This window comes from Amblyomma maculatum, chromosome 1 (genome assembly GCF_055883805.1).
Source record: "Amblyomma maculatum isolate TAMU_Amacu chromosome 1, ASM5588380v1, whole genome shotgun sequence".
Classification (NCBI taxonomy): Eukaryota; Metazoa; Arthropoda; class Arachnida; order Ixodida; family Ixodidae; genus Amblyomma; species Amblyomma maculatum.
Window position 1 is genome coordinate 272,600,985 of NC_139344.1, and position 13,422 is coordinate 272,614,406.

The 13,422-nt window shown below is 42.3% G+C and overlaps 2 protein-coding genes across 4 annotated transcripts in view; one reads left to right on the forward strand and one right to left on the reverse strand.

Moving 5' to 3' along the window:
- Positions 1–7,592, forward strand: part of REPTOR (repressed by TOR) — a 49,960-nt gene extending 42,368 nt beyond the window's left edge. For all 3 annotated transcript variants that reach the window (XM_084591264.1, XM_084591266.1, XM_084591265.1), the window contains exon 4: positions 818–7,592. In XM_084591264.1, coding sequence (XP_084447390.1) covers positions 818–915 — 98 coding nt within the window. In that variant the 3' untranslated portion in view covers positions 916–7,592. The remainder of the gene's footprint in view (positions 1–817) is intronic.
- Positions 7,535–13,422, reverse strand: part of Sec20 (vesicle transport protein Sec20) — a 31,451-nt gene continuing 25,563 nt past the window's right edge. The window contains exon 6 of the mRNA XM_084591267.1: positions 7,535–8,008. Coding sequence (XP_084447393.1) covers positions 7,821–8,008 — 188 coding nt within the window. The 3' untranslated portion in view covers positions 7,535–7,820. The remainder of the gene's footprint in view (positions 8,009–13,422) is intronic.

Sequence of the window (13,422 nt, forward strand, 5' to 3'; positions counted from 1 at the left end):
CAGCCATAATGCTGTTTCAGCACTTGCCCTGCCGGAGACGTGCGGTGTCATAACTGATTTCTCGTGACTTCCTTTTGCTATGTGCACGTTAAAGAACCCCAGGTGGTCGAAATTTCCGGAGTCCTCCACTACGGCGTCTCTCATAGCCTGAGTTGCTTTGGGACGTTAAACCCCACAAACCAACCAACTAATCTTTTCAGGGAGAACCTCTTGTCACATTACCAAATCTCGCATTTTAATTGCCTTTGTCAGCTCACGTGAAGTGCCAAATATTATCAAAGCATTCAGAGTGTAAAGCTTATCAATGTTGAAAAGAATAAAGGCACCAATATTTAAGGCCACAAAAAACTTACTGTAGATGGTGTACAGTGGGGAAGAGGTGCACAGGCCAGCAGCAGAAGCAAGCACCATGCGTGAAACATATTTCCTTTGAATTTTAAAGTATGCACAATCGAGCTTAATAGTCTTTTGAAACCCCTTGTGAGCTGCGTCAGCCACAAAGCAGCGGCAGCATGATTCATGAAAAGGGATTCAGAAGTATATGTTGCCCAGCCTGTTTCACTGGTGCATGTGTGACTAGCTTGGTCGTGTGCAGCAGTTAAAACATATGCAGAGGCTGAGAGCCAGTGCTGAATCGAGCGAACCTCAAATTGGCATAACAATATGTACCCGAGCTCCATGCATACATATTGAATGGTGTACTGCAAATTTGAGACACTGTTTTGAGCACAACCCTTCATGGCATTACAAGATTCAAGCCAACTAGCCCGCAAAATCTCTTGCTGTTTTAGAGCCTTGCATTGGTTGTTTTCTTCAGTTTCAGTGAAGGTGGCTGGACACTCAACTGAATTCGTCAACCGAGTGCTGAACAGTGTTGCAGCGGGCAACCCCGACGGAGGCCTATCTGAGCTGTGAGCTGCCGACCCATCCTGAGCAGCCTCTCCTCCAAGGTGGAAAGAGAGAGAGGGGGAAATTTTTATGAGTGAAAATGCCCAGTCCGGTGCTCCAGCAGTGTGTTCCCCCTAAAAATGGGAACTTTAAGCGTCGCATTTTGGTTGTTAACGGTACTGTGATATCAAAGTGAGCTTGTGTGACAGGAATCGCGGGCATTCCCCCGTCGAGAGTCTGTTCTGGCATCGGTTTCAGGCTTTTCATCAACACTATACGGGTCATCCTGCTCTGATGCTTGGTCTTGTATCTACCCGCCTCACTGGAGGCCTTTCTTGTTTTGACACCCCTCATGCATGTGTGCTTGTGCAAGAGGGAGCCTCCATCAGAGGGGGCCCCCTCTTGTGCTTGCCTCCTTTCTTTTTTGAGGATGAATTGCAACAGAACTTATTATCCTTGCTGCAGCAGCAGTGTTTTGCTTGGCTGTATTGTAGTCATTGATAGTGCTTCAGTTTTAAAGGTTGCAGGAAGGCTTTTAGAAAAGACTTTATTTTTAGCGTTTTATAGTGTGTCGATTTTGAAAAAAAAAATGTTGCACTGTTTTGCATGACACAGAGTGATAGTTACATATATACATATGTAAATATGCCTGTTGTAAATATGAGTATTTTAAATGTTTTGTTGAGGGCTCGTTCACTTGTAGGAGGCATGAATAAGATTTTTATGCACTGTTGCCCAAATGTTTTTCTCCATTGTGTTGTTCTTGGCATTCAGACTTTCAAGTTGCCTCAGGCTGTGAGAAGTGCAAGGTAGTAATGACACCTAGCTATACAAAACCCTGAAGGGAACAACCGGGCATGAGATACCATAGCACAAAATGTCTACTATTGGCAATGTGCTTTTCTCTTGTTACAAAGTCATGCTGCTATAGCAAAGGGCAGGGTGTGGGCCTTTGGAAAATTCGAGTCAGTGAAACACTAGTCATTTGAGTGCCTTTTTGTAATCTGCAGCTGTACAGGAAGCAGACCATAGGGCTGTGCCTGAATAGGTGAACTTCCTTGAAACTTGCTACACAACTTGCTACATTTCAAGGCGATGCGAGCCTCCTTTCCCATCTTTACACACATTGCTCGAGATTTTTGTCTTCAGGGTTGGCATTTCAGCTTGCAGGCGTGGGGTACTCCTTGGTGCTGTTTCCAAAATGTAGCATACAAGAACAGTTCCATTGCTTTTAAGAGATTTGTCTTCACTTTTTACGTGTTGATGATTGATTTCTGTGGCTGCCGTGCACTACACTACACACCTAAGGCAGGCTGGCAGTTTCTTGCCTGCTGCAGTATTGGCAATGCCTGAATCCTCCTTGTTTGCAGTGAGTGGGCCTCAGGTTGGCCCAAATGTTGTTTTAGTGCAGCTTGTGCATGTGGCCTCATGGCCGTCCCTTTGATTTATCTCCGTTGTTACTGTTGTTGCCACTCGCTATGTGTTCTGTTGTTTATAATCTTGCGTGTTGGCGGCTCGCGATATGGGTGGAAAAATGTCAAAGTGAGCACTGTAGCTATTATAGCTGCAGGATGCAAAGATGTGCAATGCTGTTTTTTGGACTATTGTTGCCACCTGCACTTAAATCCTGTGCCAGGTGAATGCACCTCGGGTGGAGAGATGTACAAAATATTTTTGTAAAGAGTGTGTGTTGTCTAGTTGTTTTACAGTACCTGCAGTGCAACCATAGCAGTTACCACCTTGTGGTATTGAGGTTTTCTTGGCAGATCTGCCATCTAAGCTGATCTGAAAGCATTACTTGGCAGCTTTTTCATTCCATTGTTGGAGCTGTGGGCTATTCTGTTTGGCCCCATCCTACTCTGTTTTTCCTTGTGTCACTCTGTGTCATTTTGTAGCGTTGCTTAAGCTCCTTAAAGCTGCAGTGCTCAAAGACAAAAAGCTTTGTCTGTGCCCTCCATCTAGTGAAACCAGTGGCATTAAGTTGGGTTCGGGGCATTGTTTGTTGCAGTTGTGCGTGTGTGCCAAACAATGAGAGCCAGTCAAGACGTTGAGTGTGCACACACATACAGACACACGCTATGTAATATAGAATGCAATGGCTGTTCTTTGAGTCATGATGCTAATAGTTATGGCAGCACTGACCTCTCAGTCTTGTGGGATTTGTGCTTCAATCCAGGTGTGGTTTTGGAGCATCAAAGGATGTTGCCACCTATGTAGTCATGCTGTACCGGTGCCAATATTAATAGCTCCACATCTGCAAATCTCTATATACCCAGGGCACAAGCGAGGTACGTTTCCTGTGAATGGTCATAGGCAGGCGGTTGAAATGGCGTGCCGCACAAATCAGTTTGGCTGTATCCTTTTGCCGCACTGCATGTGAACACCAGGGTACTAGCAAAATCAAACTAATTAAATGTGACCATGTGATGTCCATTTCAGAGTTGAAAAAGTGTGTTCTATAGGAGAAAGTAATAAAAACTGGGTCATGTCTTATTGAGCTAGTGCGCTGCTCCAAGACTGTTCTCAGATGTATTGCATGGTTTACATAGGCATATCTGTGTTGCAGTGCAGGAATGCTTTATGTATCGATACTGTCTTCTCAGACATTTGCATGTGCAAACTCTGTGTGGCAAAAGGGGCAGCTAAGCTGATGGCAGTGCAACCTCGGCTGCCATAAATGCTGTGCATTCCAGCTGCATGTGAACAGAAGAGAGGTTTTATGACTGTGCCTTGGTACTCTCAATATCTTCACAAAGCAATTTCAGGGCCCACCATTAGCTATCTCTACAGCACTTCACACATGCTCTTGGAACTTATTTTTAGCATGGCAGTCTGCTAGTGTCCAGCTGTGTTGAAGCTGACAAGTCCATCTGCAGATGTGACAAAGATATAAGTGGAGTTGCTGTGATGGATCAGTTTATAGCAGAGTTGCAGAGTTCTCAGTCTGGAATGATTCTGATATCAATCCAGCTTTTGGGAGGCGTGGTACGGAACAATAGAACTGCTGCATGAGCTAAATGAAAGTGTAACATCTACTAGTAATGGTATACACAATATCCAGCACTAAGCTGGCATTAAAGCACCCTAATTTTGAGCCATGCAAAAATAATTCACCATTGAAAAGAAGGTTTATGCGATGTGTACCATTCCGTCTTTCACTACATTATTGAGGGCTTTTTTAGCAGTCACATGAATTCTCTATGCAGCGAGAGCAAGTTAAGCTATGTGGTTTTTGCCCTTTTTGATGCATATTGAGGCATGCTGCTGTGACTTAGTGACTATGGCATTCACCTCCTTGGCACAAGCTTGTGTATTCACTCCATATTTCGGTGATGGTAGATGCAAAATTTCCCATGCACAGCATATTAAGAGCTCCAGGTAATCAATAAAATTTGGAGCTCTCCACTTTGGCATCCTAGGTAACTCTGCATTTCTCCACCACATAAAAGCCAAAAATTAACTAGTACCTTTTACGCAATCTATTTGTGTAAAAGCTAAATTGTCAGGCCTAATGACCAAAATGACTTAACCGAAAGAGAGAGGCCGTAGTGGAGGGCTGCATATTAATTCATAATACTTGGGATACTTCTAAAGGCCCAAACTGCAATAGTATTTTACTTTTGCAGCAATGCATCCCAATGCACTTGGTGTGTCGTAAAACCAATTGTAATAAAGTTTCATATTTCTTAGGAAACCAATTTTGTTATTACAGGCGTTTCAAAAGTTGTTTAGCAGATGGCTCATGCAGCTGGCAATGTGTCTCTTAAGTTGGGCAGCTTACCAGATATGCAGTAGGAAAGGAGCGCTGTAGAGCATACATTAGGTGAATGGAATAGGGACAGCGTGCAGTAAAAGGGTGAAGACTGAAATTGAACTTGGTAGCACTAGGAATGCAATAGTGTGAAGCTTTTATAGTTTCAGACGCAATCACCATACCGAAACACTGTGTAGTCACTGGGGCCTTGAACACACGGAGAATAAGAATATGCACGTTGCATGCATTTCTGAAGGACGGGGAACATCAAGCAAAACAAGAATTAGTAGAAAAGATCGATGGACGTTGGTTTGCATTTGTTAAATTCACATGTTTGGCATTTACGTCGATCACCGTACCCAAGTGCAACATGTTCTTAATCGCTGAGGTTTCTACAAGTCGCAGCAAGCCACGAGAATGCCACAACTACAGCGCCTGAGGATCCAATTGAACCCTTTTGTCCATCATTTCTGGCTCTTTGTAATGGCTACCTTTTCTCTAGTTTGTTTCAAAAACGGCTCTTTGGGAGCGCAATTCTTGACACACTCGCTTGTATTAAATGCCATATTTTGTTTAGCGCAGCTTTATGTGCCCGTTTAGTCGTTCAGCCATCAGTGCCGCTGCCGGTGTAATTCAGCAAAAAGAATTTCTCGGAAGAGAACAAACAGTCACGAGCTCTGCGCTGCTCACTCATCAGACCCGATACGGCCCGCCAAGTTGAGTGCGGGCCTCACCAAGGCCGCATCAACAAAGTGCCCTAGACGCTCTCTCTCTCTCTGGCTCCTCACTACTGCGCTCTCCCCTCGCATTCTCTTTCGCTTTGCAAAGAAAAACCTAAAGAGCTGAGCTCAACTTTCGCATTAGAGAATGTCATAATCGTCTTCAATGTTTTAGTACTCTCTTTTGACGTAAGCAACAAAAATTTTCATTACAGTCGGCCTTTAACCTTTGCTGGCATCACTTCAGACCTGAGCACCTTTGTATTCCATCTTTAGCGACGTGCGGCCGCCGTCGTCAAACATAACTGCTGAAGCCATTGAGCTACCCAGGCATGTTTTGTGCAAAAAATGTTACTGAGTACTGCAACAAGGTTATTGCTGTACCAAGTATTGTACTTGGAATCGTAAGCCCAGCTTGCAAGCAGGCTAATCAGTACAGAAGCACACACAGAAAAAAACCAAAGCAATCTATAACATGCATAGAATTGTGTACAGCCTTCCGGATTTTTAACAATGTCACACAAGTGTTGACTGCTCGATGCTGCTACCAGTAGACTGAAAAGAGGAAAGTGAATTGCGATGACAAAGGCATGCCCACCATATCTGCTGCTAGGGGTAGCGTCATCTGGTAGGCTGTTCTGATTAATAAGAAGCAACCCCTGCCTGTCATTAACCATTATACGTGAGAGCCCCAAAAAGCTGTGACTGTTTTTATCTGCTGCATATGATGCCGATGCCGAAAAGAGCACACTTTTGTGATAAACAGCCTAGCGTACCAAATAAATCACTTGCTGTTGTTACTTACTAAGCATTAATTGTAAAAGACATACTGTATCGATGCATTTATTTAGTCATAAAAGAGTAACGTGTCCACCCAAGCCAAGCGATACATCTAAAAAGCAAAGCTATACAACTCTCTCTGAAACTTTGTAGTTAAAAAAAACCTGTCCCGATTTGGGGCTTGAACCCAGGACAGACAACTATATGGGGCAGTCACTCTACCAACTGAGCTAACCTGAAGAGCCAAAAGATCAGATGGTATTAGAGTGAACTGATCAAGAATTCGAAGTGGGTATGGTGTTGCAACGTTTATCCGAATCCGGCAAGGTGGAGCAGATAAATAATGAGGGAGTTAATATTGAAACAAATGCATTAGAGGCACTCACGAACACAAACTGCCATGCTTGCAATGTTGCGCATGTGCTCTAATAGAGAGCCTTATATAAACATGCAGCAGATGGTACACAAACACAATGCTACATTAGAACACGGCGGTGGCACTTCGATTCATGGGGATTGCTTCGTACGAAGCTGAACAGCCAAGCACTCGATGCTCTTTCCCTCTTCTGATTTCCGCTCAGTGATACTGTTCTACCAAAAGTCCGAAAGGCTGTATATTCAATGGCAACCTTTTGAGTTCTTTAACAATGTTGGAAATATGCACAGCTGCTTGTTATTTGTGCTCGCATGCCCAGCTCATAATTTAACCTCAAAAGCTGCTGAATTAGGCATAAAACAGTAATTTGCTACAAAGCTTTCAGCTGGGAATTAAAACATAAAAGTGCCTCTGTGTAGATATTTAAGCTTTCAGCAAAATAAGCTTGGCAAATCATGAGAGACAGAAGTGAACTAATTGTGGCATTTTATGACGATGTCCATGCAGCAAACAAATGGACTTAACGCTGCAAGTTGTGCTGAGCAGTCGCACTCAGCACTATACAAGTGTCACATATGCATATGTAGAAAGGCAAAATATGTATATTTCAGCATAATTATAAACAGGTGAAAAAGTCACATGCTTCGTCCAGCCCATTATAACTTGGGTTCGCAATATTTGGGCTTCACAAGGTTTTAATGAGGGCATTGCAAATCATTTCTTAATTTGTACTGACCACTCCAAAGGTTTTAAAAGAAGAAAATTATTGCTGTTCCTCATTCCACAGAAATCTAGAATGGAATTGCTGGTTCCACTCTGCAACTCTGGCTGTTCATAACCTTTGTCTTTTCCTGGTATATGACATTTCTGTACCGGCACACTGTTGTCACCCTTGCTGTCTAGTTTCCATAAGCAATTTGAAGGAGCAAGCATGTGCTCCATTTTACACAAGTTCCTGGCTTCAAGAATTGGAACCTTATGGTACCATGAATGTGATGAGATTGTACAGAGAAGTGCTTATACTGGATGTAAAGTGCTTGTTTATTCTTCATATGAATAAAGAAATATGTTGCGAGATTTTTGCCCAGGCCCATTACTTGAAGTGTGCGGTGCATAGAAATGTTTTATCTTGTTAGCATGCAAGCACGTATATACACACACTGTGCACTCAATGCCGGCAATGCAGTGCATGTGAGTGATTCTGCCCATGTGCCATCAGTCCTAGACATGCAGCTTGGGAAAAGAGCACTAATAATGTATCACCACAAAGGCCATTCCATCCTGTTCCTTTGCAGCAGCCAAGTCAGAAGAGTCTTCGCTTCAGCACATAAAGAACACACGCAAAGAAAAAAAGCAACGCTAAAATGATAAGCACTCGGTCAGTCATCTCTCTGCGGCCATATTTGGTAAGCAGTTTCTTCGACTGCAGAATCGCGCTGCTCATTTGCCGAGACTCCTCTTGGCTTTCCGTAATCACCGTTGATGTGTTCACTGCAAACAGCAAGACTACGTTAAATCTATATAAGCGAGTTCACGAGATGTTGACACGGTCAAGTCACACACATCCTGAGCACCTGGGCTAGATGAACAAGCACGTGACAGCTGAGCTTAGGCTAGCAACTGCCCAGCCTTCCAAGCAACATGAAATGTGTACGACACTTGGTCACTTTAACAGTGTCTGTGGATAATGAAAATTTTCAACACGGCAGCAAAAAGCAGTAATTATTGATGAAACTTGAAGAAGGGAAGTAAAAGCTTGCCATAGCTATTAACTGTACCAATATTAAAGCAGCTTCTTTCTTAATTGTGAAACTTGCAATTTTACCGAAAGTTTTTAAAAACCCCTTCATTTCTGCAACAAAGCGACACTTAAAGGACTTGATCTAGATAGTGCAGTTTGACCTTAACTAATGTAACCAATATGTACACTTAACGTCCACACAAGATGCATCAAGAAAGTAGGGCCATAACAAAGAAAAGTGATGTTAGACAAACTGATGCAGCATTATGTGGTTTACCATGTAGCCCAAGGGAACGTTGCTGCTGCAACAGCAGGTATGAGCACACGCAAAAACTAGTTAATGCCTTGCATCACTCACTGCGACAGGTTGTAGAAGTATTATTATTATTAGTAGTAGTAGTAGTAGAGGTTGAACGTTTTGATGTAAACAAAAAAAAGAAATTAAGAACCCATATAAGTAAAAAAATTGGTTTACAGGAAAGGAAAGGCGCAATATCTGTCGCGCTTTTCTCTGTGGACATCTGAACCGCACCATAAGGGAAAGGAAGGGAGGAAGGTGGAAGTGAAAGCGTAGTGAGAAAGAGATGCCATAGTGGAGGGCTTCGAAGGAATTTCGACCACCTGGGGATCTTTAATGTGCGCTGACATCGCACAGCAAACTGATCCACCTCCCCGTTCTGCCTCCATCGAAATGCAGCCACTGCTGGTTGGGTTCTAACCCGGGTACTCTGGCACAGTAGTCTAGCATCTTAACCACTGTGCCACTGCGGCGGGTTTCATATAAGCACGCCGCATTCATTTTTTGATGCTCGGATTTACCAAAAGAAATCAGTACCCTTGACATTCACAACACAGCTAGCAGGCTATTAAGTATGTGTTATACTTGGTCACAAGAGAAAATGAAAGTGTGAAAAACATTGGGATCCTATGAATATGTAGCATGATTGTGCATTTTGATGAATTAAGCGGCAACACATTTTTGCCACTGCAGACCAGGAGGCAATAGATGCCAGCCTAGTGCCGTCTGCTCATAGGCTGTCATGACATGCTCAGGCCTCGCTTAGTTTATGTAGGTGTTAGCACTTCATGTATGGACGCGACATTGAGAAAACCTGACAGGCCACTATCATCGCAAATCCATGCACAAGGGACATGAATAAGTGTTTTGTTTCTTCTTCCATGACAGTTCAGCTACAGTTCAATCACTGGGACTTTGTGATGGCAAATACGGGCTGGTTGGTACATGCTTAAGAGGGTGGCCCTCTATCTAGCTCATTCTTAATTAGTCTGAAACATTGTTGCAAAGCGTTTGTTGCTTCATAGCCCCCTTTTGAGTGAAGCAGTGAGCAGAATGTCGGAAGCGAGAAATGCTAGACGTGCACTTGTTGCAGCTGGACAAAGTGATTCAGATGTGATGAAAAGTAGCTAGACATGTCTATTTCTTGTTGCTTAAGCACGAGAAATGCACATTCACATAGCTTGCTTGTTGCTTTCGCATGTCTTTTGTATTTATTTGTTTCATGTGCAACCGAGCTTTCAGAAAGAAGCTTCAATTTAAATTTACATTCCACAGCTCACAAGTATTTCAATGAGCAAGGTGATTAAAAATTCTGAATGACAAAAATAAGCATTTCAAAGCTCACAAAGTTCGCTTTCCCCACGCTGGACAATAAAGATCGTGTTGCTGTGCATGATATCATTGCCAAATTCAAGTCAACTCCTTGTATGCCATCAAATACGCAAACAGCATCTGTATTTGAATAATGAATACGCTACTGATTTCCCACTTATCAACACCAGAAATTTAAAAAACATTCACCACGTTTTCTTTGGTTTCATTTACTGTTGGCTTTCTAACATACTTGCACGCACACATATTCAAAGAAAGCCAAAAATAAGCAGTAAGTGCTGAACTACGCATACGCCATGTGGCCATGTGACTTCACGCCACCTGATGACCAGTCAGTGCATGGTCATGTCACATGACCACCTGCCAGATGCATGCTTATGACTTTTTGCTCACAACGCAGATGCTGGATTTTCTAGAGAATTGGGCCTTTAATGCTACTCATTAAAATGAGGAACCAAGTATCATAAATAATAAAGATGCCAGTGCCGCTAGTGTTGTCCACCTACAATAAGGAGCTTCAGCTTACCATTACTGTACACTACTATTATCACAGTTGCTGCTGGGAACTAGCTTTGTACCCATTCCACACACACAGTTTATTTTATTGCACCATTGTTGCTGTGCTGAAAACTGAGCATGCGAGCAACACTATACATTCGTAGCCAGTGCCCAAAAGCAGCGCCATGAAACTGTAGCACTATATAAATACCAGTATGTGAAAGCCCAATGCAGCTCCAAATATGAAAATATGAAGGAGAAAATCTTTTCTGACCAGCATCAGATAAATTTAGCCCTTACATCATCCATGCCATTTGGTGACACGAATCCTTGATGCTGAAAAATACAGGGGAAATCCGCTGGTTCTGTACAATGCGAAAGAAATCAATGCTATATACTGACCTACAAGAGAAGCGATAGGTGCACTTAAACAGTGAGTGTTACAATGTTTGCAGACAGTTTGCTGCTGATTACTATAGCTTATCAAGACTGAGGCTGTAATAGGAGCGGCAGTGCTTGTTTCTTTCCTTACTGCACTGATGACATTAATCGTACACTGATATTTTTGGTACATAACAAGAAATTGAATCCATTATACCTGGATAAGCGGCATAAACCACTGTAGACCTTGGAAACAACTTTTTAGTTCAATTTCATTTCCTGCTGTGCAACAAAATCCTGCCAGAGGCGGAAAGTTGGATCATACAGAATGCTGTCTGAGAAACATGCCTTGCCAAACAAATGATGTTGCTTGCACAATTTAACCAGTTTAGCTGACCTCCTCACAGAACATTGTTCATATATGAATGAGAGTTTTCAATGCGCTGCCAAATGCAAATTTCAGTGTTTGTAACAAGTACCTCCATTTAGGCAGATCGTATGATAGCTTTAGCATTGGTTTCATGGAGATTCACTTCTCTTGCGGCAGGCGGCAACATACAAGAAATAATTATTCGGAGTGGGGTAGTCTCAAACGTCAACAAAAATGGTGTTGAGCTCGCGTAAGAATAATATTCGACACCCTTCACATGACTCTGCTGCTTCTACTGAGAATTTTTTTTATGACAGCAGTAGCAAAGAACGAAGATGATCTCGCGAACTCTAACTTTAGTTCAATGATTAAGCAGTCCAATATCAGCCGGGAACTTCAATTAGTGGCCCAAGGAAAGCATACTTTCAATCTCTGTTCACTCTGCGTTCCCACTATTTTATTTCCATTCGCCACGGTGTCAGCAGTCAAGTAAGATTTTAGAAAACCATTTGCACCGCAGTAATTTTCTCTAATGAACGCCTGAAATATGGTTGTTTACACATATGGCATGTAACCAAAGCTACAACAATTTTTTTGCGGTTTCATCAAGCGCTTTGCTTTGCGTAAGCTGCCGGGAATGTCTAAGAATTGCTTCTAAATATCAAGTTCCTCCGCAGCCCTTTTCACCTTGTGACCCAGTAGCAGTGGTGCCTTTAAAAAATTGCCCCGCCATGTTTCCAGGATGCTTCACCACCCGTGCGGTGAAGCATTCTCATAATGCGATGGTTTAGTGTATGTACTTGAAGAGCAGAGGTCGCAAGAGAGACAAATATGCACAGGTGCTTGAACATGCAAACCAACGAACCAGTGACATGAAAAGCAGTGTTCAAAATGGTACGACTGGCCAGCGTGCATGCCCAATGGCAGCGAAAGGATGGCGTGAATTTAAGATGAGGGAAACAAAAACTATGCTGCTGGACTACATCTTGGCAATGAGACGTTTGAGGCGTATAGGCATCACTGTTCCATGCAAGTAAAGATTGAGGAGGTCTACTTGGGCAACCGCTGGCTTCTATGGTTGTACCATGATGCGACACCGCCCCTGTCTGAATTAACTGGTGTGAGTCCAACCATGTCTAAATTAACGAGTGCCCAACAACATAGACATTGGCCAAGATTCTCAAAAGTAAAGAAAGAGGCATTGTATCACCTTCTGTATACGTACTCTGAAATTTTTATGACGGTTTCTTATTTTTATACTCATTGAGTTTCAACACTTCGTCATATTTTTACCCGGGAATTAGCCGCGAGCGATTTTTCATTTTATGCGTAGTGCTAAGCATATATTATTCACGTGTATGAAAGAGCTCTTTAACAGCTAAACTTTGGAATGTGCTAACACCAGGGTTGTTTAAATGCTGCATTTATAAAAACATTTTTTTCGCAAAACCTCTCAGAATCACCAGTTTTTTCATGGTCACGAAAGAACTAACAACACAGTTTCATTATTACAGCAGCAAATAAAGTGCAGAGCAATTTTCTATTAACTAGGATAGTAACACATTAGAAGCCGAGAACTTTGGAAAATGCATGGAGCCATGCACTGCTTTAGATTTCATGTATATTCATATAATACATCCTCTGCTAAGAACAATTGTTCTTTAGGGCTAATATAACAAATCTTTATGCATACTTTATTGAAAAAGCACCATGCCGTGCAGTCTCCTTCTAGGCAAGAACTTTGTGCTACCAATGGCCAAAGACTATTTATAGCACCCTTTGCTTCTTCACAATAATCACTCTGTTCATGCAAAAAGTTCTATTTTTGACATACACTACAGTATAAAGCACTTGTATGCCTAGAATTTGTTAAACTGTCAATTTCAAAAACTTGATTTTAGAAAGTAGCTCATCCAACCAAATCCTGTTCCCAAGAAAAGTGCAGAATTAGAGCACTTTTTGGTCATTATGCAATTACCCCATACAAATACACAGAGAGATGAAATGCAACCAAAAATGAAGCATAACATGTATTCTGCACAGTGAAATAAAAAAAAAAGATATCTGTGCTTAACCTCAAGGCACTATTCTGCACGACATGGGCACCACGATCAACCCACTTCATGCTTTGAAAAGTATGGGTCTGGGGCGGTTCATAATGCACTGTAAACATGAAGCACACAGAGAAATTAAGGACAAGTGAAAACAAATACAAATGCTAACTTCCAACTAAGCTTTATTCAAACGAACAATCAAAATATACGTGCAAATAAAGAAAGTTAGGT